This window comes from Lutjanus erythropterus, chromosome 4 (assembly GCF_056507025.1).
Source record: "Lutjanus erythropterus isolate fLutEry1 chromosome 4, fLutEry1.hap2, whole genome shotgun sequence".
Taxonomy (NCBI): domain Eukaryota; kingdom Metazoa; phylum Chordata; class Actinopteri; order Lutjaniformes; family Lutjanidae; genus Lutjanus; species Lutjanus erythropterus.
The window spans coordinates 41229767-41255462 of record NC_139320.1 but is presented as its reverse complement, the minus strand read 5'-3'; the positions used below and the strand labels follow the sequence as shown (position 1 = coordinate 41255462).

Below are 25696 nucleotides of genomic sequence, written 5' to 3'. Positions count from 1 at the left end.
CCGTGTAGTACTGAAGCTGAAGGCTATTATTACAATGTGGCTGGGCTAAATCTGATCATGCTGCACAATAAACTGAAGCGGAAATGAATTTAGAAGAGCTGTCCAGGGGGCTGTGAATAAAATATTTGAATAAAAATAAACAGTATTCTGTCTTACCGTGGACGGTGAGCGTGGCCGATGCCTCCGCCTTGCCCACCATGTTCTCTGCTACGCAGGTGTAGGAGCCCACATCAGCTGAGGTCAGACGACGGATCTTCAAGGTGTGGTCCTCACGAATCTCATATCTGGATTAAAACAGGTGTTCATGTGTCAAATGTTGCCAAAAACTTTGACTCACTCAGAACAAAATGCGTCAGCTGACGAGACAGACAAAAGCGAGCAGAGGATCAAACAAAGGCAGAGAAAGGGAGAGGGAGGGCGGTATTGTGTGATGAAAGGTGACCACTTGATGAGTCATACCTTCCTTTGGGCAGGTCACCATCGTCTTTCCTCCAGCGCACTGTGGGAACTGGGTCGCCACGGGCCTCACACCTGAACTCTACGCTTTGGTCCACTAACACCACCTGACTGCCGGGGCGACGAACAAAACTGGGACGCTCTGCAAAGATAAAACCAGCACACAAATTAAAAATCACAAAGCACAGAATGGTAGTACTGGATTAACCCTCATCCTACCATCAAATCATTATTAGTTATGTAATAAACATAATCTGAAAAAGAACCCCAGATCGGAAAGTTGCAGTTGTGACTGTATGTGCACCAGCAACATCTTCTAACCATCTCCAAAGTTGTTGTTTTTTTCCTAGCAGATCTAAGTAGCCTACAAAAATCAAGAAAGGAGAAAGTTGACCAAGGTCCCAAAAGGAGCTGGACTTGGGAAGGGTCTGTTGGATGTTTCTGACTTTGTTTAAACTAAAAACAATGATATACAGTCATCAGGAGCAAATTGAAAAAGTCATGAAGAAAAATTTGAATGATAGACTAAAGCAGCTTTGAAGTATGACAAAAACTATACCTCTGAGCTCTGTGGGTACCCCAGTTGGTATTTTGATTAAGTTAAAGTTATTAAACCTGTTGCTTTAATTCCCTCAATAAATCAAGGTTTTGTTCTTTACAATCAGGCTTTAGAGCTAAATTTGAAATTACATTTAAGATTAAATTAATACTATTGGAAAAAAGTCAAAAAATAAGATGAGTTTAAACAATTAAGTTTTAGGTCCTATGAGGTGTCCTGGAACGAAAACAGTGAAATAATGTGAAATAATCTACAGTAATTGAGTTTGTCTACAGAGACAAGACAGGATACGGTAATAGCCAATTTATGGTTGATGACATACAGCAAGTAAGACAAAAATGCAGTCTAGACTAGATGGGACACATGAGTCACAAGGACAAGAAATAGTTACTACTTTGTGATACAGAATATGGTTTCAATTACAAATCTAACCCCTCCTGTCACCTTCTTAACCCCGTCACCCAGATGTCCAGCTCCGATTATCTCTGTTCATCCAGTATTTGTTGTTTTACATTTTCTAAGGCTAAAGAAAAATCCCCATTTTCAGTTTTTCTGAACACATTTCATCAGACTTAGTCCAAAAAACTAACCAGGCTGGTTTATGATTAACCAGCGTTTCTGGGTTTCTCACTCAGATGGACAAACACAAAAGCTGGGAGCTGACCTCATTTAAGCCCTGACAGTGTTATTTCAGTACAATTATTTATCTTTACGAATACGTCTTGGTTGTTGTTCTGTCTGACGGATTATAGGAGGTCTCTGAGGAGAAGAGGTGGAGGTAAAGTGAAAAAGCTGGCGATAAAATCAGGAGTCTGGACATGCTCCCTGCCTGGGACACAGGAGAGTATCAGGGTCAGGGGTCACTCATGGTGAAATAGGGTGCAGCTGGTCACAGGAGAGAAGCTGCTGGGGCCAGCGTGGGATTCATAGTTAAGTGTGAGATTGGAGGTCACCTCACACTCTATCTGATAAAGGTCAGCGACACCATTTAGTTCCCTGGGAGATAGACAATCAAAGCTTAACATCTGGATTCTGTTTCTCACCGCAGACAAACAGAAAAAAAGTGTGTGGATGTGTGTGTGCATGTTTGTGAGTTGTGTGTGGACAGAGAACAGTGTTGGGGTTGCAACACATTGATGCAAAACATTACTTTTAGCAATAACAATGTGATATAATGTGTTTCTAATTGGATTTCAGTAATATTATTACATTTATGAAATCGTGTTAATGTGTTATCAAGGGTGTCAGATTAAAATGGGAGGTTCCTATACTGCAGTAAATCATAGAAAAATACAGATGGTGTCAAGAAATGTAACGATGACCTCATCTGACCAGACACATTACAACACAAAGAAACATTTGCATTTTGGAACATAAAACAGTAAACTTAAAGCTTCTACAAGGAGTGTTCAACTGGTTTTAAAACTGTCTCAGTTTATTATTGATGCCTCCATATTACCTAAATAAATTAATAACGTCATCCACGAGAAGACTGGCTATTTCTATATAGTTTTCTAGTTACTATGCTGATAACTGGATTTTTTTCGTGAAATCAGATGAAGCAAGCCTGTGTTTACATTTTTCCAGGCAAATTTACAGTTAGCCAGTTAAAACGATGCAGGAGATTTTTATTTAAATAATTTTATTTTTCAACATTACATTTCATGGTTATCACGATAGAAACACTATTGCTTTTGTCCACAGGGGCCTCAAAAATCAACAAATATCAAAGTTCCCTGTAGCAGCCAACACAACTGAGATGTGAGTCTGTACCAAACAGGGGTTCAGACACGGGGAGGACAGGAATGATTGAAAAACATTTTTACTGTGAAGGCTCATTCACAGTAAAAATGATATGGACAGAGCCTTCTATCCATATTAATTTTGTCCATAATTATGCACATTTTCTGAAAGTTTACAGATGCAGACAAAACAGGGCACTAAATCTTTTTCATTATTTATTTATTTAATTATAATTTAATCTTTTTTTTTTTTTTTTGGCATTTTTGCCTGTATTTTGATAGTGACCGCTGAAGATATGACAGATAACAGGTTAGAGAGAGGGGATGACATGCAGCAAATGGGCTGCAGGCAGCAGTTGAACCGGCGACAACTACAGACGACTGACAGCCTTGGTACATGGGGCGCACACTCCACCAACTGAGCCACAGGGGCACCCCACAGAGCACCACCTCTGGTAGTCATGGAAGCAGAGTAGCAAAAAGTTCAAGTGAGACACAACCATAAGACATAAAAAATAAGTTTTAAAAATCCTTAAGTACTGGAAGTTAGTTAGTAAAAATAAATCTTTGTCCACATGTTGCATTTATAAGCCCCACAGACCACCACTGTCTACGATGATGCCTTCACTTTTGTCTCTTTCTCAAGAGGTACATTATTACAACTTCCTCTACTGTCACCATGTTTGTTGTTTTCAGAAACCTCTGACTCTTCTTCTTTGGGATAACTTTTGACTCCGCAACACCCTCTAGTTGATGTACTGCTTAGCATCCATGCCACTGTAGAGGACATATGGATGTATGTGGGCAGCGATGGTTACATTGTTTGAAACTAACATCCATTTTTGTCCTTAAAGGGGGCATAAATGAGACATGAATGTTCTAAATATTGCAGGGATAACACTATGAAACATATCCTCTTCCATGTTAGGATGCCTAGTTGTACTTCTGTGGTTATTTGGGGGAAATAATGCACAAGTAGTGTAAAGTATTACTCTACAGAAAAAAAGTATAACTTACCAAGCACTGTTAGTTCAGCTATTTCACTTTCACGTTCTCCAACCATGTTTGTGCCGACACACACGTACTTCCCAGCATCACTCTTCCGGGCATTTGTGATCATTAGCTTCCCTCCGCGTATCTGAGGAGACAGATGGAAAGAAGAAGAGGTGAGAGGCTAAACTTTCAGAGGAAAAACTGCAACATTAGAGACACTTGGGGCCTGTGGTTGACACAGAGAAAACAGAAAACAACATAGCTCAACCGTTACAAAGCATTTCCTGATTGCATTTAAGAGTGCCTGTGAGCATTTAGGCTACTTACCAAAAAGCCATTACAACACCACGATGAAATGTACTCACAAACACATAATGGCTCGGCGCTAAAGAGTGTTTCTGATTGGCTTTTTAGCTCTGACAGAGCTCGAGACCAACTTTCTCTTGTCAGTTTTTGTCGCTCCCATTCAGCTTCCACTTGAAGTCTAAATCACTAACTGTTGGCCTCTTCTTCCTCAGGGTAAACTGAGCCAAAGAACACTTTGCCAACCCAACACAACCGCAGGTCCCTGAGGGAACACCTGAGGCACTGCAGGACTGCAAGCACTTCTCCAGTCGCCACAGAGAGCTTCAGGACAGTTATGTCTATTATCGTTGGGAATGTTTTAAAGAATAGGTTTCTTGGAATTTTGTCTCTGTGTGTGCATACAACTACAAGTGAGAGCAAGTGAACATAGCGCACACACCCAGCAGTGAATGTGTGTTTGTCCAGGTGAATGTCATGTCTGTTATTTCCCAGGGCTTTGATTACAGGCCAGAGGAGGTGCTTTGTTCTCAGGCAGTCAGAAAGGCAGCCTTGGCCCCAGCGTAGGCCCCTCAGCCCTTCTCTCAGCTCGCTACCATGCCAGTCAGCGTTGAGGCAGACAATAGCGTGGTGCACCAATGATCTCTGTGCCTTGATGGGGTTTAAGGTTTTAAATGCACACATCAGCCTGCAAGACCAGGACCACCTCCTGCAAGCATGTAATCGATACTCTCATTAGAGAAGCACTGACAGAGAACTTGACACACAATATTGCAAAATTCTGTGACTAGCATGTTAAACTCAAGCCTCCTACATGTGTGTTCACTTGCAAGCTGTGATATATCTCAGTAAATCTACATTGCTGTATTTCACATACCCATACAATCAGGTTTTCATAACCTGCACATGACAGACACACCTAAAGAGACAATTCATCCCAAAATCAAAATACGTATTTTTCCTCTGTAGTGATATGTATCTATCTAGACTGTTTTGGTGTGAGTTGTTGAGTTTTTAAGATATCAGTCATATAGATATCTGCTTTCTCTTCAAAATAATGGAAGTAGATGACACCATTGTCACCCCCTTGTGGCTGGCTGCAGTACATGTCTTAAACCCACCCCCTTCCATTTTAGCAAAGAGGACATGGGCCAAACTAAAGCATCAAAGTACACGTCAAATAGATTTTATCTTACAATGATTTCTGTCATAAAGCGTTCTTATCATGCTGATGTTTTTTCAAGGGTCAATTTTTCTGATCAGTGTCTATTTCCAGAATTCATCAGGCGATTACTCAAAATAATCCACACACCTTGTTGTGAGCAGTTTGACATATGAACTATTTTCTGTCTACTCAACTACATCTGCCAACCATATCACTGTGTAGAAGGAAGGGTGCATCAGCACAGTTGAGCCTGATGCTATTAATGCTATTTCAAGCACCAGTGGCAAACCGTGACTATTAGAGCTGGGAGTTCAGTTCAGGCAGTTAGCCAGACACACCAACAATGTGTCAAAATAGAAAAAGTTTTTGCTGGAAGAAGTAGCAGGCAGCAAAGTAACCTGAGACGTGTTTGTAGTTTGTAGATGCCATCTACAAAAAAAAAAACAGCAGATGGCAGCAAACACCACACAATAACAGCAGAATAAGTAATTTTTTTTTCTAGATTTTTCTTCAGTTAAACTTAATAATAATTGCCATTTACTCTGTTATTGTTTGGATAAGTTATTGATTTCAGTTCAGTTCAAATTCAGTTTGTTTGATATTAAAAGCTGTAATAAACTATATGAAACATTCTGGCTTTCTTTTTATCATTCTTATTTCTCAGTTTCAGTACCACACACACAGTTACATGTAACATAGATCACCAGTTATATTATTTCTACTGTGCTGGACTGTTGGAAGTAGCTGGAAGTATCTGAAAATTGTTTTCCAACAGACTTGGGGAAGAGCGCAATTTCAGTCTCCAAAATAACACAGTCCTTTGCAGATGTTCTGCTATGCTGTGAGAGTCCGCCAAGAAAAAGGCAACGCTATCAAGTTAGCCACAGTATCTGTCTTGACTGATTTTTTGCTGTTTTAAGGACAGGACAGGACATAAAGTTTTTATTTATGGCAAATTAGTGTTTGATCTTTTTTTCCCCATAAATTAAAGCATGTCTTAAAACACACATTATCATCAACCTGACATATTATTGGCAAAGATAAATCAACCTATTTGTAAAAAACAAACAAACAAACAGAAAAAATCATTTATTTTACACAGCACTGAAAAATGGTACCTATTAAACCTATTAACTGTGCTGCTGATCCATAATGGCAAACTAGTTAGCTGTGTATCATTAATTTTTATAAACTAGACAGGGTGAATCTAAGATTCTTGAGGGACAATTTTGCAGCCAGACGCATTCTTCAGGTTCTGAGACATTCCTCAGCCCTTCACCCCTGTTTAATATTCATGGTCAAGCAGGAGGCAGAGGGACTTGAAGAGGCTGCATGCGGAAGGCTGGCTTATTTAGGGCACCCTGTGGTGCTGGAGGGGTTTGAAGTATCATTATGTTACTGTTTGTTTGAGGAAAGGCTTAACAGCTAAAACACTGTGACACTCACAAAGGCCCAAGGTCAGGGTAGACCATACAGCAGAGAAGGGGGGGGGGGGTTGTACTGTTGGGTCCACCGGGCTTTGACATGAGGATCCACTTAAGGCCCCGTCCACTCTATCCATATTCTTACCTCTGTGGCAGTTTCTCCATTCTCCACAGGCATATTTGGAGTGCCAGAGCAGCAGGGACTCCGAGAGCTGGCTAAAGTAAATGAATGCAGCAGTGGCCCTCTTTTTCTCTGTGTGCATATCCTCTCTACACAACGCAGCAGAGCACACAGGCTGCTGAAAGCCCCAACAATCTGACCATTATCCCTGCATTACAGGGAGATGGCTCTATCCTGTTGCCTTTTGTCTCATGTCATTTGGCTACGCTGATAATGAAAAAGCCTCCATTCAGTGTGCACTCTGTTGGTATTCACACAGCAGTTCATTTTCCTGGCTGATAATTAGCCACAACTATTGCACAAAAGAACGAGGACAATGTGCTGCGTTTTGGCCATTTATGATGTTGCCGACAGACTCTTGCTCGAAGCAGACAATAGTCTCAGCTTAAATGTTGGCATTTTTCCTGTTTCTGTTTGCTTATCCTTTACTCATTGTTCCTGAAAGACCTGTTTGACCAAGTTGAGTGGAATGTGGCCAGCTGCTGCAGCAGCACGACAGGGTAATAGACCTACCTCACTTTTTATGGCACAGTGGGAAACTTTTCACCACCGCCCCACATGAAGTCATGAATATATGTGAGATGGCACGCAGCATGTCATTGGTGTTTACACACAGCTGACTAAAATAGATAGAAAACCACAAGGGTTCCCTATGATGTGTCTGCCTCTCTCTGAAGATCTCTCCTGCCTGTTTTATGCTGCGGCAGCCGAAGCCAAGGCGACCCATCCCAGCAAAGTGCAGCACAGAGAGAAAATCCCCACTGCAGGTGGTTTGGGACCTTGCTCTGATCACCAGTGATCACCAAGGAGACTGCACGTTCCAGCATGTCCCATGGTGGGAGGAATGGACTGAACCAAACACAACAATGCAAGGGGGCCCTTTGACGAGCTCAGCTGTTCATCACATTATAAAGATTACACCCCTCTGGTTCCCTCTCCACAATCCGATACTCGCTCATACCAAACTTACTAAACCATAAACAAACTCCGGACATCGCCCCATGATAGTCCTAATTCTAACACAACTTGATCTGTTAACATGGGCGTCCACAGGACAGCATCCAGACTGCAGTCTGTCACCACAGTTGATTACACATACTTAGTGCTACTTTTAAAGTGGTCTTTTGGGAATGCTCAGTCTGGGAGGTTTTGTGCTTGACAGGAAGTTTACAGTGAGCAGCACCAGCTGCTCCGCGCAGCACTGTTATATCTACCAGACCCTGTTTTCACTCGTTCCACAGAATCCCCAACACTGCTGCAGACTACAGGGACACAACTCTAAGTCATGTAGCCTGTTACAGCAGCAGTGTTCCCAACGGTTACTTCCACCATGCAGGGGGTAGGGGGGGTGGATGTTAGTGCAGAAATGATGTATAAACAACAGATAGTGTGTGTGCGTGTTGTTGTATTAAGCAGAGCTAAAATAATGGGAAATCCCACATGTGAGAGCCATACATAATACTGAGCTGAAATGGCTGTTTTGTCCTCAAAGTACCTCGCCTTTAAGAATCTACTATTAACGACATCATGTAGTTCACCATTAGGTGATGAATAAAGGTCAGGTGTTTTTTTGTTTTTTTTTATTTAATAACAGCGCAAGATCAAACTCTCAGTATAAATTGTCTGGAATGTCAGTTTAGGAAAAATGGGATGTTGCATTTTGTCTAAAATACTACCTAGTAGGAAAACCTGGAAAACAATGTTCCAGTCATGGAAAACACATAGAAAATGTGGTGAGTTGTCCTGGAAAATTATTGCAACATTCTCCTCGTTTCCGCTACCTGAGAATGAACTCCACTGGCTGTCTGTCAGAGCTCCTCAAAACAGGTACCACTGCCATCTCTGAGCGCTAAGTTATGTTCAGGATCACATTAATGTTCAGATGGTAGTTTATACATGAGAGTATTTTGATCAGGCTGCTCTCAGTTATGTTATTGACGCACTATGAACACTCCTTCAAGTCATGTCACATCATAGCACCTACAGGTTGGATGACATAAACTGATGTGGCAGAAACTCAAATGTAAATACTCATCACTGCTGGTTGTTAGGTCAGGTTAAAGTTTAACATTGCTTTTTTCCTCATATAGGGTTAAACTGAAAAATAAATTGTTTTAATTGTTTAAATTGTTTGATTCAGTTTCTGAAGTTGATGCTGGTGTGTGCTCGATGTTTTTTGCTGCAAAGTCTTAATGTTTGTAATTCAACTCTGGCTAGCAGCAGTGATTTCAAATATGTGTTGGACAGTTGTTGGATAACAATGAATGGGAGCACAACTACATGCATGCATGTATGAGTCAAATACCAGCACCTATTAGTAGCTATTACTACCTTTTGTAGCAATAGCTAACAATGTGTGTAATTAACCTTGATAAAATCTAGTTGTTCTGCTAGTAAAAAAAGTATGGTGTGATAAACTGTGGCAGTTAATGATCCTTGCAACATCAACTCTTTGGTATTTAGGTATGTAAAATTTAGTCTACATTTGTCAGTAGGCAAAATTGTAGGCTACTGTTTGCATTATAATAAATTATTAATGAATTATTAAAAAAGGGATTCAGGTTATAAATATAACTTAATAATTAAGATACATTTTGTAAAAAAAAAAAAAAAAACTTTGATAAGTTATAGCTGTACACCTCATGTCTCTTAAATCAGACTTCTACAGGGGAAAACATATTAGTGTGGCACCATTATAACAGCTAGATCATAACTGAAAATGTCCATGAAAAATCCTGGAAAATGATCAACAAAAAGGGTGTGAACCCTGACTGCAACAGTGGGCATAAATAAGCAGTACGGCTTGTACAGAGTAAATACACGATATGTGTATGACCCAAACATGAAGAAAACACAAGACAGACAGTAAATTCAAAGACCACAAGACTTTATTATGTGGCACAGAGCTTTCGTGCTTATCAGTAACTACTGATTTAACTCGGGGGACAGATATGACTTGACTCTCTTTAAACTAGATTATGCGCTTATTTCTTTCAATTATGCTGCTCAGCAGTCAGACACGGACGTTTAATCTCTTGTCTGTGCAGCTTTGAAAACGATAGAAGAAAGAATGCTTGCACTGTTTATGAGTCTGAACTGAGATCAGGAGTCAGTGTGCCCAACCTCAACTGGCCTTCACTGAGAAAACTGTGTTTAGTCATGTACAGTCCTTCACCGGAGACAGCCAGCAGCAATAAATCACTGTTTTAACTCAGAGTAATGAAAATGTATTGAGCACAGCTAGCCCAGGCTGGATTTCAACACACACAGGCACACAGAGTGGAACGTCTTTATTAGTACGTTGTATTTATTATCTGGGGAAGATTTGATTTTCCATGACTGTACGATGAAGTTCGCCATCGTCAGCACTTGGGAGCCAAACTATTTGACTGCTCAACAATTGCACAATGAAAATGGGATCCAGATCTACAGCTAACTACTTCCTCCACACTACCTGCTTGTGTTAGCTGAGTGCTGAGTCAGAGTTTTTTTATTTCCCTGCAGCACACATCCAATCAGTAAAATCAAACACAACTAAAAGTCTCTTCCTGCTCAAGGGAAACGACCATGGGCAAAAAGTCATGATTGGATGAAACAGTTTGAGACAGGCCTTTAGTAAGCAAGCATGCAGAGCTGATTGACAATGCAGCGTTGGTCATGCTGTTGTTTTTAATTAAAGCTGAATAATTGGTGGTTTGGTTTTAAATGAAATGAAAAGAGCTGTTTGGATTCTGCAGACACTGCTGCTGCTGAGCACAACTTTCTCCCTTTAGATTCCGGTCAGCTCATTTCTCCCTCCTGATCTACACTTCTGCCAGTTGATTTCATCAGCAGGCCATCCCTAATCAATGCACTGCTGCTGACCGATGGAGCAAGACTGATTCCATCTACCTCAGTCATTAATGGTTGTAGCCACCAAAATGGGCTGCTTTGGGTTTGGTAATTGCTATATGTGTATAATGAGCCAAACAAATCAATCTTGCAACAAACACTGAGGTAGAGGTAATGACTTGACCTGCATCAGTGGGTCATTCCATCTTATACATTTAAACACATCATCCTTATATACAGAGCAGCCTTTAGGCACCAGTAGATTAGCCTACGTGTCAGCAATAACAATGTTAGCAATGTACTGCTGTAGACAGGGGCAGCTAAAACATTATGTACACTAAATTTAGAATATTTTCACTGCTTTACTTTGCCATCAGACAGCCTTTTTTGAGACAGAAAAAGGGCGTTATATAAGCCAAATATTGGGCATATTGAGGCAGCAATAGACCAGCAACAGCTGTGTTCTGCAAAGGAAAGAAATGCTGATTTTGTCCATGGATTTTGGTTGGTTTTGAGAGTTATATTTGGCTTATACAGTATAGATTGTCAAGTAAAGTGGCAAAAAAAATTCTATATATAGTGTACACTCAAACTGATTTTTTAAGTGGTTCATTTACATTTTGCTGCTGACCCTGTTCACAGGAGTACATTGCTTAGCTTCCTAGACTGGCACTCCTGTCACTCTTCTAAACTGGAGGTGTGCCAAGCACCATCTTCTATAGCTAATACACTAACTATCAAGAAGTACCTCATACAACCCCAGATCAAATAATCTGACCTATCCCTTTAAAGTCATTGCAATTTCTAGAAAACAAAAATAAAAGTCTTACTGTGATCCTCTCATCTCGGTCGTCGATGTTTACTCCATCTTTTTTCCATGATATGGTGGGTTCAGGATGTCCACGTGGAGGCTGACACTCCAGGACCGCCGGCTCTCCTGCTGCCACAATCACATCTGCAGGGTTTTGTCTGAAGTCGTCACGCAGAACTGCGAAAAAGCAGAGAAGAAGAGAGGATAATAATTAACAAAATGTCAGTGCATCCTCATTTAAGAAAAAACAGCCAATGAATGACTGCGATGTTGAAAAAAAAAGCACAACGCTTAAAGCTGTGGCTACATTAACAAAGCCAAAGGCAGCTAGTAAAACAGCAGTCAATGTGTTATGAAATGCATAATTAGTTCTGCACAGGTGGCAAAATGTAAGGCAAACATCACTACTGATTTATTGCACCTAGCCTGCTGTGAAAACTGTCCCAGAAAACTGTCAAAATTTCTTTCATGACATATAGATGTTTTTGTAACAGCACAAACACAGGCGTAGTAGTAATACTAAGGTCCAGTTGCATTTTGTGCTGCAGAGCTTTCCAGTGAGTCAACATGCACAACGGCAGCACCCTGACTGTATTTTACGTGACTGGAACAGTACCTCAATTCGTGCTATCAGTAATACCTGTGTTTACCTTAGTATTTCATGTCAAAATGGTACATTGACTAGATAAAAAGGTATGTGTGGTGTATGCTACTGTATATATTCAGCTTTTACAGTTGCTGTTTTAATGCCCGGCTTTCTAACATATAACCTTACTGCCAATAAGCTTTACAACACTGAGGATGAGCGCATACACATATGTGCCCATCAGCATCTCTCACAGGCATGACCTTCCTCTTTGTTGACTGAACCACACAGACCTACATACAATCATGCACACACACACTCACCCATACACTTCAATACCCACTGATCATCGCCTCTCCATCATCACTTCTTCATCTCTCCCTGACACTCCATATTTACATTATCTGCGCTCATTCACCCGAGTGATCATAACACAGATGAAAATCTGCATTAAATCCCATCCAGCGTTGCTGCCTTGCTAAGTACTTTGGTAGGATATGATTCCGATTTGCATTGATTTTCCTGGTAGAGGTGCTGTAAAAAAGATGACACAGCCATGGATTTTCATTATTCAGATATGAGAGGCCCACAGCTCCTCATTGGTAGGTCTAATTTGATACTGAACAGATGAGAGAGATGAACTGAGCAATTCTGATTCTCATTTGGAGCTGAATGCAAAATTACAAAACCTGCCTCACCTAAATTCATTAGTCTTTGGCTGCCTGCCTTATCAGAATATCACATCAATATCATTACTAACTGGTAGCTGCAACAAAGCAGATCAATGCAAATCTATTTTCTGAGGGGCAGGCGAGCTGGACTACATATCTCCGGTGTTAAAGATAAACTGAAGGTTTATTGAGAGGGGAGAAAGTAATGAAAAAGCAACAAGCTCCCTCCTGCACACAGCGTGCCAGTAATCATTTTCCCAGCTTCACTGCATGTACATATAAAAACATATGAAAATTGTGCTTGTAAATTTCAGGCCACACACAAAGTATGCAAGCTCAGCACAGTGTGTGCATGTGTATTGTTATCCCTGTGTTATTTCTTTGCATGTATGGAAAAGTAATGTGAACACTTGTGTCCGTTTTTTTGGGGAAAAAAGAACAAGCGTTTGCCGTCCATTGTCTCACGCTCCTCAGCTTGCTCTAAAGTCACCTCAGTCTCAGATCAAAGTCAGGCTCACTCCAGGACCCCTCACCTACTGACAGCCAACAAATTCCTGACTAAACCCTTTAAGCACTTAATTGGTCATTGCAGAGCTCAGATACTGCTCTTTGCTTCTTGGAATCCAATCCAACAGTAGGAACCTGGGTTTGGAGGAAGATGGGCGGTAATAGCTTCCCCAGCTACATAATCACGCCCACACCTCCCTTTGTACAGCTGTAACATTACCTAGTGTGTACCTAATGAACATGATAGTTGCTGATTCATGCTGCCGTGATCAGTTAGTTTGTTATTCTTATTTTGAAACTTCAGTGTTTTAAGATTATTTTTGGGGCTTTTTTTGCCTTTATTTGGACAGGGACAGCTGAAGATATGACAGGAAAGGGAGTAGAGAGAGAGGGAATAACATGCAGCAAATGGGCCACAGGCGGGAATCAAACCAGTGACCAACAGCCTCAGTACATGAGGCGAATGCTCTACCAACTGAGATATGGGAGCTCCCCAACTTCAGTGTTTTAAAAGGTTAATTCAGATTCACCAAAGACACATAAAATCACAAACAAACAAACAGATTGAGGCAGCAGAAGACCAACAACACCTGTGCTCTGTGAGATAAGAGTACTGATTTTGCCTGTGGAGTTTGGTTGGTTTGGAGAGAGAGACTTTTAGCTTTTTTCTTTGGAAAAGTAAAACGGTAAAAATATTTCAAATACAGCGTTCACTTAAACCAATACGGATTTCTTAAGGTGGGATTTTTTTAGGTGGCTAAAATATGTTTTGCTGTTGACTACACTTCCTACACCAGTACCCCTGCTGCTCCTCAAAAGTGGGAGCATGCCGACCACCATTTAACATAGGTAATATACTGATTATTGATAAGTACTTATACAACCCCACTTCAAATAATTTAAACTAGCCCTTTAAGCATGGGAACACCATTTATCAGAAACAAAGCAAAACAATTCCTGGGATATTCTGTGACTCATATGCAGTTGCCGCCTATGAGTGGGAGACATCCTTCCACAGATACATGCACAGTGTGCTGTACACAGACGAATAACAATTATGTGTGTGTGACCCCCTAAATTTTCTCCACACAGTCTGATCCAAGTCAAACTCAGCAGAGCAGCTGCACAGTGAGTGAGCTCATTGGTGTGGTTAAAAGCAGATACAGCCATCCAGGAATGCAAATGTAAACACGAAACATCCGATCCATTAGAGCACCAGCTCCATGTGAAGAAACACCGTCTCCAGTTGTATCAGCAAGGTCAACCTGTTCTGAAGAGCGTCATTGTACAAGGCAAGGTGAGTGAAATGCTTAAAAGTTTTTTTTTTTTGTAGATTCAAACATCTCTATTTGCTGTTTTTTTTTAACTTAGTATAAAAGTAACAAACAAAAGACATATAAATACTGCATCAAGTAGTAACAATGGCTGCAATATCCTGTTAATCAAGAGTATGCACACTAAAGAACGTAAAATTAAAGAGAATTCATGCTGTTTCTGCTCTAACTGCTCCAGCAACTTTAACTCTGACATTAAGTGCACATGGTCTCCTCTCAGTAGGTCTCTGCCCCCCCTGCTGGCTTCACTGTAACTCTTTCAAGCTCACATGCAGATGCATCTGTCCCTCTGGAAAATAAAAAGGGATGTGTGGAGGGGAAAAGAGGAGAAAAAAAAAGGGATGCTGCATCGACTAGTTGGAGGCCCGAGGGAGAGCTGGCATCATCCAGTGTTTACACCAACAGCGCAGTGACCTCCACCTCCTCCTTAACAGCACTCACTCCCCCACCTCGCTGCCCTCTCTCCTCCTCCAAACCAACACCTCTTTGTTATAAACACAGCTGAGTGCAGCGCAGCAGACAGCCTCGAACATCTGCGTATGGTGGAAAACAAAATCCTCTGGGATGGAGGAGAAGAACGAGACAGCCAGACAGTCTGTCAGACAGACAGACAGACAGACCCAGATCTGGATGGGGTACAAAGCCCCAACTCTTCCGCTAGAAGCCCTGTCAGATCCGGAGCTGTGGTGGAATCGGTTGCCTCTGGCCCCCCTGGTTTGAATAAGACATCCAGCGTCCCTCCTTCCTGTATACATACTGAATTAGGCCCTGCTCGCCTGCCTCACACACTGTAAAAACAAAAGATGAGACAACTCAAAATTTCAAGGCAACTTATTGCAATACATTTTTAAGCCCAATTAAAACCCTTTGGCTTTTAAATAAAAAAAAAAAAAAAGGTTTTCTGACCCATCAAGTTTATCTAAAGGAGAGAAAAATCATCTCAGCAATTGGTAGAGCTTGAGTTTGGACTTCTCACATTCTCACACATTTTTTTGTTTTCTAAAACTCAGTGGAAAAAAAGAAAAGTAACAAAAGATTATAGGTTGTTAAACTTTTTTTTAGTTTATTTCAAAAGTAAAGAGTTTGAGCTGGACTCAAAAATCAGAAATCTATTGTAGTAAGTTACCTCGAAATATGACGGTTTGGCAACTTTTTCATTTTTGCAGTGCATTATTCACTTTCACTTTAATGAATTTGCTCTTTTTTGACATGTTCTTTTTTCTAAAACTCAAAGATTCATTTACTTAGAAGAAAAGTAAATCATCTAAACAAAAGATTATAGGTGCCTAAAAATTCTTTGAGAGTTTTCTCAACTTTTTTGGGGTATTTTTACAGTGTTGCTGTTCCTGTTCTAGGACGCAGAACTGGGTGAAAAAATGGGATAGAGAGGCTCTCATGCTGTGTGCTGTCCTGAAAGTGTGTGTGTGTGTGTGTGTGTGTGTGTGTGTGTGTGTGTGTGTGTGTGTGTGTGTGTGTGTGTGTGGTGTGGTCTGTGTCTGTGTTTGGGATAATGAGCCTACTCTACCATTCTGTCTCTCTAGTGAGCCTGCAGCTGTCCCCTAGCAGATAATATTTCCTGCGCTATTAACAGGGAGGCCAAACTCAATGTGTGTTTGTGCGTGTGTTTGTGTGTGTACAGAGAGAGATTTTCAGTTAATGTGTGGAAATGGGCCAAAGTCACAGGTCCCAGCATGAAGACGCCTCTTTGTCCGTCCTGGATTTGCTCAAATATGCTGATGATGGGATGAAACGGAGTGAATATCCGGACCTGGACAGATATCAGTACTCTTTGTGAAGGTAAAGGGATCTATTCTGTGTTGCATTTCCTCTTGCAAGAACAAAACACGTCCTATCTCATCTGGCTGACATGCCTTGCTGCAAGACAAACAGCTGATTGTGCATAAAACAACCAGATCTATCAAAGCAGAGGTTTAGTTTGCAGTGGCACAGCTCGCTCTAACCACACTGTACCGTTCTGTGTGATAAATCGCTCCCCAGGTCCACGGTAGCAAATTTGAGCCATGCTGAGGCTAACGCAATTAGCTGCCATCATTTCTTACACCCAAACCCTCCTTTAAAGGTCAGCTGAGATGGCTGTTCTCAGCTCTGAAAACTCCCAGGTTCATCACCCTCACAAACTATCCCCCGTCCACCCATACGCTCACACACAGCCGCGCACTCACACATGCACGCGCTCTTTTCCTCAGGAAATTGAAAACAGATGTTTAAATGTCAAATTAAAATGAGATTCCCGTGCTGCCCCTCCAACATTAATGAAAATGAAGACTTAATGCCACACACAAGTCTGGGTGGGAAGATCAGATGAGCTTTGTTCTGAGGAAATTAAACCAAGTACAACAAGCTTCCCCGCAAATCTTTGGAAGGATACAAAAACAGACCCACCAGGGAATTAAAGATTTATCATAAGGCACCCGGAGTCAATCCTGCAGAGACACAGAGCACAGCATGGGTCTCGCCTTTGGCTTCGGATTTTTCCTTGAAACGGAATGGACATGGCTAGCCCCCTTAAGGGAAGCAGAATGAATGATAACAGCAGGGAAAGGGTAATAAAGAGAGGAAGAGGAACAGGAGAGGCGAGGGAAAAAGAAAGAATCTGCTACATATAACAGAGGATAATCTATTTCTCTTCCTTGTGGTCTCTCTGCCGAAGGTTTCCTGAAGGTAGTTCTGCTTCTTTTAAGCTTAACAAATTTGCTCTATTTGCTTCACAAGCTGCAACAATGTCTACAGGGTATCAAGGGTAAAACATCTTCAAATATTACCTGAGGACAGGAGATCGGGAATGAAAGGACAGTACGACAAACAGAGAAAATATCAAACGGCTAAGCAACTCCAGATGTTCATGGTTTTATGTGACTGCTGCAGTTTTCTCTTTCATTCATGTGCTGTCAAGGTCTCTCTATGATGCAGTAATGAGACAAGTCAATCATGACCAAATATAAGAAAATGGTCAACGCCTGAAAGATTTTTCACATTTTCTGATGGGAGCCTGCTGTTACGTAAGCCAAACATCGTTCTCTCCAAACCAACTAAACTCAAAAGTGTTATTGTGTGACTTGTGTGAATCTGAACTGACCTTTTAAAACACCTAAGTCACACAGTAACACAAACAAACCAACAGTTTGTGGCAGTAGTAGACCAGCAACTCCTGCGCTGTACAAGGTAAAATTATTGATTTTAACCATGGAGTTTGGTTGGAGAGTGATATTTGGCTTGTATAAATGTAGTTTCCCTTCAGAGAGAGCCATCTGATGTCAAGGTAAAGCAGTGAAAATATTCTAAATGTAGGGTACACTTCAACTGATGTTGATTTTTCTTAAGGTGGACCTTTTTTTTAAGTGGCTAAAATACCTTTTGTTTCTGAACCTGTCCACAGCAGCACATCACTTCTGTGCTGGTACTCCTCTCTGCTTCTCTTAACTGGGGATGCACCGACCACCATCTTCTGTGGGTAAGACGTCGACTATCAAGTACCTCACACAACCCCACATCAAGTAATCCAAACAATCCCTTTAAAATCTGCCCCATTCTGGTCAAATGACAAATTTATGTGTATTAAAACAGGGTTTATGTTGGCTGAGCTCCCCTCAGGTCCATTTCTACTTACTGTACAACATAATTCCTCTGCCCCTTCACAAGTGTTGTTTATGCCATAAGCAAAACAACTGCCTTATTCACAGTGCAGCTCTGTTGTGCGCTAAACCCCTCCATACTGATGCTGTTCACCTTGCCTCTAGCTCTGTCCTGTGGGACAAACACCTCTCATTCTCTCCTTCCATGCATCTCCCACTTTGTCTCAGAATTTCTCTCTCCCCTCTCAGCTTTTGACCCCCTTATCTTCCCTCTCTCTCAGCTCACACACACTGAGCAGCTTACATCAAAGACAGCCTCATAGCGATGCTGTGTTAACCCATGCCACTCTATTGCAACGGCTGCTGCAGGTAGATAATTTGCCAACGGCATGCGTAGAGTGTGTGAGTGTGTGTTTGCACCGCATAAATCTGTAGTTTTGCTGGTGGGTGTTAAGATATAACAGGACTCCTACTGTACTCTGGAGAATCACTGCCTCCCCCCTTCTCTCTCTCCTCCTACTCATTCCCTTGTTCCTCCTTGACCCCACTGCCAGGGAGATGAGATTGGACACGGCAGACTCCCCTCTCTTGCTCAATCTGGCTCTCGTTCATGCTCTGAGCTCAGGCCCTCTTGCCCACCTTGCAGACACTCTATCCTATCCTGCAGCATGCAAGCTGCACAGAGCATGCACATAATGCTGTCTGGAAAGGATGATTATAGATATAAACTTCACAGCTTCACAGGCATACACAAATACAGAGATAAAACTGACATGAAGGGAAGTTGTAAATAATAGTAGACATGACAATAAAGCCATCATAAGCTTCCTGTTCCTACATGTTTTGTTCTTTTTGAAAGTAATTTATAGACTTCACATTTAGTTCCAAATACCATATTGATAAATCACAAAGAAAACAACAGCACCTCTCTAGACAACCGTGACATTCAATATGAGGTCACATCTGCAGAGTCACAATGGTTAAAAATGCTTGACAGCCTAAGTGCTTGGTCGACCGCAGGACACCTTGTGGACACCCGTAAATATGTCAACAAGAGCCGACAGACTATTACCCGCCTGGCCTTTAGGGTTTGCACCTGCACACCCCAAATGCCATGAGGTCATCCTCCAGACTTAGATATGATGTCACTGAGCAGAGACAGGATGCCCCGATCTCTTATAAACACTCAGAGCCGGAACAATAAACCATGTGAGTCCATTAGTAAATAAACTAAACACAGGCAGACATGTGTCTGTCAGAATGTTCTCTTACAACCTCTGGAAACCCAAATCCACAATAGCCATCTAACTATGTCAATCAGTCATTCAAACTTGCAACTCCAAGCACTTAACATATAGAAGCTAAAAAGAACATACGTTTAAATAAAACATTTAAACAAACAAAACATGAACAAATAAAATGAAACTGATAACAAATAGGGGATAAAGGCTAATAACCTCATCATGGGTCTTAGATCAGACCCTAGGAATAACCAAGAGACACCTAGCAGAGGTCTGGAGGGATCTAATGGCCAAGTATCTTAAAGCCAAGTGAGACATCTAGTCTAAGCGAGACCATTTAGTGATTTGCAGGCCAATAAAAATATCGTAAAATAAAATCTTAAAAAAAAAAAAAAAGATAGCCAATGAGGCAATTTCTAACAGGTGTAATGCAACTGACTTTCAGAAATGAGAATTAGAAATATTGTCATTTACATTTTTGCACACTTTCTTGATATTGGGTTTGAATTAGGGTTTGATTATATCAGCACATGATTTAAGTGGATGCTCAACTCTGATATCATAAATTAATTATGACTGATTCAAGCGAAAATTTTTAACTAGTTGCACTTGATATAAAAATTGGATTAAACAGAAAAACAAAGTGTTTGAAAAACATATGAAGATATCTTGAGAGCTGCTGGTCAGATGAGACTGCGACGCTGTGTTTGTATTAGCATCCACAGAATGACCAGCACATGTGCCACTAGCCGTAGAGACATACAGATACAAATGTAAACCACACCATGTAGGGGAATGAATCTGGCTGGCCTCGCTGGTGTGTGGATTGAAGCAGGGGTAAGGCGAGGGTGACAGAGGCATTCACACTGTGCTGTGCCAGGTGATTACAGTCTATACCTGGCACTGGCAGCGAGGGCAGATGGTATTGCAGACCTTTCAGTGCCACAGCAGAGGGCATGTCCGCGCTCGCTGTGGCCCGGTGAGGCTGCGGAGAGGCGAGTGCAGAGGGTTCAATCTCAGCGCTTCATCCTCCACACTTCAACAAACACATGCAGACCTCATGTGCATTAGTATCCAACAGCAATTATGTCTGTACATAAAGAAACACAAACATCTGCACACACACGCACAGGCGGCGCACACACACACACACGCACGCACACACCACATAAAGGAAACCTTAGCCCACAGCCGCGCAGACAGAGAGGCCATTGAGTGCCTGTGTTTGTTTAAATGGTCATAAGTCTTCTCGTCAGGCTTGGAGAGAGAGATGGCGCTTGGCGAACACGGCGAAAGGCACAGAGGGCAGTGGGGAGGCAGGTTTATGTGAGTGACTGAGTGAGTGAGTGACTTGGCACCTCGTAGTTCAATAAACAGTGCCTGTTTGATTGGAGTGCTGGGTGAGCAGGAGTTGGACTAAAATAAAGAGAGTTTCGAGTGCTGGGAGTGCACAGGCAGGAATGTCAGAAAAAAAAAACACTCAGCTCGAGAATGACTCTGTCTCGCTTTCCAAATAATGTTAAAAAAAGGAGAAAATATAAATCCTATAAAACTCTGATAGGAACACCCGCTGCGACAATGCAACTGTGTAATAAACATCTGTATGGGATTATCACATTTAAATTTAATGATTGAAAAACATAGACAAGCCATTTGTGGCTGATTTCTCAGCTTATGACAGATCAGCCTGTACACTTACTCTACATATGAAAGCGATTTCAAGGCTGTTTTGATTCTGAGGGAGTGTGTATTACCTGTTGTGGAAACAGCATCAAGTATCATAGTTACTAAATTTACTGAGACATGTATAGTTTCCTCATTAGGGGCTGGCCAGGCTAAATAAAATATTCTGTTTACACAGCAGAGAGCTGATGCCAGTGGAATTCGTTCTGTTTCCATTCTCAAACTGTTTTAGGAGTTTCACAAAGCAATAAAATAATAATGAGAGAGATGAAGGTGGGAGAAGCTGGTAAATCGCTGTATTTTACAAGCAGAGAATTACCTTCATTTGCACCACGCTTACAACAAAAGACAACTTAGTGATAGGGCTGAGCAATGTGGACAAAATCAATAAATAATCATCAGTAATGGGAATGTAATGAGTAAGTGGGTAAAGGCAAATAATAGAACAACTAGAACAGAAAATGAAAACACTTTACTGTAATGCAGCCAAGACATTTTGTCATATTTGCCTTATCAAAATATAAGACATCCAAAATCTAAGACAGTATCTAGTCTCACATCACAAAATCAATATAAGACAAATATACTGCCCAGTCCTACTTAATAACATAGTCATAGGAGTGCTGCAGCAGTCAACACTGAGCTGCCAGCACTTAGAGAAGCATGTCCATGACATGTCCTCATGTATAGGTGGAGCTGCGCTGCCAACTCCCTGAGGACGGGGAGGAATTGAGAAGCTCTCATCACTCACTGTGCAGTCATGAGCCTGAAGCTCTGTGCATGGAGACACAAAAGAGCAGATGTAACACTATAGCTGACACACACATGTACACCTGTACAGTATGCTCTCTCATTCTCTGCCTCTTTCCTCCACTCACGCACAACACAGACTCAGGCAACGGGGCTGTGATCTGCCCTCAGTGAACTGTGTCAGGGGAATAAACTGCTTCTTGCATATATATAAAGCCAGAGCTGCAACAATTAGTTCATTCATCAATGAATTTCAACTATTAAATTAATCAACAACTATTCTGATAATTAGTTAACTGTTTTGAGTCATTTATTAAAATAAATTCTCAAAATGATCTGAGTACAGTGTCTTAAAATATGAATATATTCTGGTTTCTTCAGTCCTACATGACAACTGAATAAACTGTATTTCTTTGGGTTGTGGACAAAATAGGACATTTGAGGACGTCATCTTGGACTTTAGGAAACATTTTTTGCAAATATGTCTCTGACATTTAATCTGATAACTGATCAATTACTTGAGAAAATGACAAGCAGATAAATCAAATCAAATCAAATCAAATTCAAAGTAAATGTGGTTTTGGTAGTCAGGCAAATCCTGAAGGCAGCAGAAGAACAATTTCAATTACAATTTTTCACTGATGGAAAATTCTTAACAAGCCACCAATAAATGTTTTATATGTTGTTTTATATGTTTTACATAAATGTTTTTTAGTTTGTTTCATACAGCGTGGCTGCATTTTGGCTATGACTTTCTCTTGTTATGTCTAGAGATGCACCAATTCCGATTTCCAATTTTTTCTTTAAGGGTCCGACCTGCCGATTCCGATTTTGGCCAATTCCGATTTTCAGCCTCTCTAAGAAATGTAATTGACAGCATTCACAAACATTTTCGCAACTTTCTTGTAAAAATTAAAGTGGAAGCAGATGCAAACTAACCGGAGACTGACACAGTGCAACAGCTTGCTACAGTAAAATTTTGCCGTGAGAAAAACAGACGCAGAAGTTAAACGAGTCTGGAGTCAGTCTGTGAACAGCAGTCTGCTGCTGGCCAACTTTAGCCGGAAGAGCTACAAAGTGTACGGCTGTTCTGCAACTTTGTAAGCTGGTCTGTCTTGTTGTAGACTGTCTGTCTTCTCTTTATCCTGTTCTTGGAATCTGTCACTAGTTTGCATTTAGAAATCCCCAGACAACTGGTAGGCAGCAAGATCTCCAATCATCTGGTATCACAAGACTACTTTGCATGTGGATGCCAAGTGCCAGTGTTGATGGTAAATGTAGTTAATCGAAGCAATAAATTCCTCAGTGAGTTCTCTTGCTGCAAAATCCGCTGTTCCTTTTGCGTCCAGTGATGTCACAGCGACGTCATCAGCTGCAGGAAGAACCACAGGCTATTTCAGCTTTGATTTTCAGTCCCATCAGTATCCAGGAGGCCTGCTACCTAAAATTATGTTCTGGCCAACAAAGTAATAGCTCAGCCTAGAACAGTGATACACAGCAACATGGGTGTCAGAAGCTCACATGCAATGCATCCTGGTAAATGAAGCCACTGCCAGCACAGCTTTGCCAGCAGGAGAACTTAACTTTTTTGGCTAATTTAACACGCACTAAGGAATTTATTGCTTCTTTATCGCAATACTGACTGGACATCCACATCAAAAGTGCTGAATTTTCCCTTTAAGGACCTTGCTGTAAACATTTCCATTGGAACTACTTTTTAGCGAAGATAGAAATAGTTCTTATGAAAACTGCTGACAGTGTGGTCTGTGGATTATCCAGAGTAATTGGGACATTGATTCTGGAAAGAGATGCCACTGTTGAATTTTTTAAATGTAATTCTTCAGTGCTGTGAACACCATAAACAAAATCCCTTTGCTTTGTATTGAGGTGGAGACAACATCTCAGATAGATATCACAAAACCTGGACAAAACAGATACTACTTGAGGTAAGTGGAAAAAAATCTCTACATTTTTCACTCTTTTCTCACTGCTGTTCTCTCTTCTCTGCCTGTGTTCAGCTTTACTAGACTGCTAGTCTGTCTGAGTCTTCACAGTGTAATAGGATTTTACACAACACAGAACTGGTGAACATATGCAGATCACACATTTGTAACCATAGAATGCTCATTACAGTAAATCCTTTTACCCCCAGAAAAGCAGGCGAAAACACGGTGAGAACCGTGGAATATCTTTATCCACTTGTGCCTAAATCCCCCTACGTGTTTAACGTGCTCTACACAGCTCGGTTCACATTGTGTCGGTTATGTTTGCTGACAATATCTCACTGTGAGCTGCCCTCCTGTCTGTGTGGCCCCACCAGCTAACCCTCTCCCAGCATCTGCAAAGATGAGGGCCTTATTAAAACAATCTTCCCAATTAACATTCCTGGCCCCTGGAGCCCCGGCAGCCCTCCCCCTAGACCTCCTCCAGATCTGACCTCCTCCTCAGCTCCACAATGACAAAGAAGCTGTGTATGACCCACAACAGCCGTGGAACTGTTCGATATGACTTGACTGTGAGGCGACTTGTTTTTCTTCCTGAGGAACAGAAATCTGTGTGGTTGTCTGTTTTTACATGTGTGTGTTTGGGCTTTCATCTGTGCGTGAGGGGAAAAGAGAGGGATGATACAGGGATGGATAAATAAGTTAGCACCAGTAAGGGCAGCACAGTCGCCAGAAATGCTCCTAATTTGATGTGACATGTAATGATACGGGCTCATTTGCACGGGGTGGATAACTCACGATCCCTGACAGGAAGTAGTACTGTAAGAGGAGCCTGTCAGCAGGATAACTCACACCATCGGAGAAATTACATCCATAAACACAGCCTGCTTTCCTGCAGAGTGCCATTTGACCTGCTGCTTACCCTCATCTGAGCATTTTGGAACATCTGCGGCAGATCTTTGCACTTCTCTATTAGCCTGAGATCTCACAACCAGATAACAGGACGCTCCCCAGTCTCTCACTATCTTCCAAAAACAAAGATATATTATCTGCAAACAGCGGAGACTGAAACAGTGTTATTCTATAGTGGTGCTGTGCAAACAGGACCAGGGCAGGAAGAATGAGATCCTGGTGTGGAGATGAGACTTTTTTTTTACAATGGCTGTGGGTCTGGCTTTGCTTCATGTCAGAGGTAATAGAAATTACAAACATTATACATATCCTGCTAGCCTCAGCTCAGCTAGACCTTCCAGCTGTAAAAGGGATAGTTCGGATTATTTGAAGTGGGGTTCTTTGAGGTACTTATCAACAGTCAGTGTATTATCCACAATAGACGGAGGTCGGAATACACCCAGAGTCAACAGGAAAACACATTTTAGCTACTTAATACAAAGGTTCAACCAAAAAAATCTATATCAATTAAATTTAGAATATTTTCATCAGCCTTTTCCAAAAGAACCCTGAAAAAAAATTGGTAACACACAAATATATATGTCCATTGTACTCATCTATTTCCATTCCGTTTTTACAACCACAGTAAAAAATTATATATTTTTTTTTCAATCAAGTTAACAAGTTAGATGATTGAAAAAAATGGAATTCATCATTTGTGCATTACCCATGTTTTTTTTTAATTTTTAAAGTCGATGCAACAATTCTCTTATAATATAAATATAGTCTACCTGTCCACATACTTCTGTACTGCATGCTGACCTCCTTCTACTGTAGGCAATATGCTAACTATCAATAAGTTCCTCATACAATACCACCTCAAATAATCAGAACTATCCCTTTAATGTACACCAACCCTCACTGCTACAACACAGTCAGTCAGAGTCTAGTATGTTTGCGTGAGCACTCATGTGCAGGAAGGCAGGTGTGTTTGCTTGTGTTTTAGTTCTCCCTACTGATTATTCTGCCAGT

At 41.2% G+C, this 25696-nt stretch overlaps 1 protein-coding gene across 4 annotated transcripts in view; it reads right to left on the bottom strand.

Moving 5' to 3' along the window:
* The window catches only part of robo1 (roundabout, axon guidance receptor, homolog 1 (Drosophila)), a 328311-nt gene that overhangs the window by 51163 nt on the left and 251452 nt on the right, over positions 1-25696 (bottom strand). For all 4 annotated transcript variants that reach the window (XM_084718000.1, XM_084717997.1, XM_084717998.1 and 1 more), the window contains 4 exons: positions 11485-11642; positions 3775-3895; positions 460-598; positions 157-284 (listed from right to left, as the gene is read on the bottom strand). In XM_084718000.1, coding sequence (XP_084574126.1) covers positions 157-284; positions 460-598; positions 3775-3895; positions 11485-11642 — 546 coding nt within the window. The remainder of the gene's footprint in view (positions 1-156; positions 285-459; positions 599-3774; positions 3896-11484; positions 11643-25696) is intronic.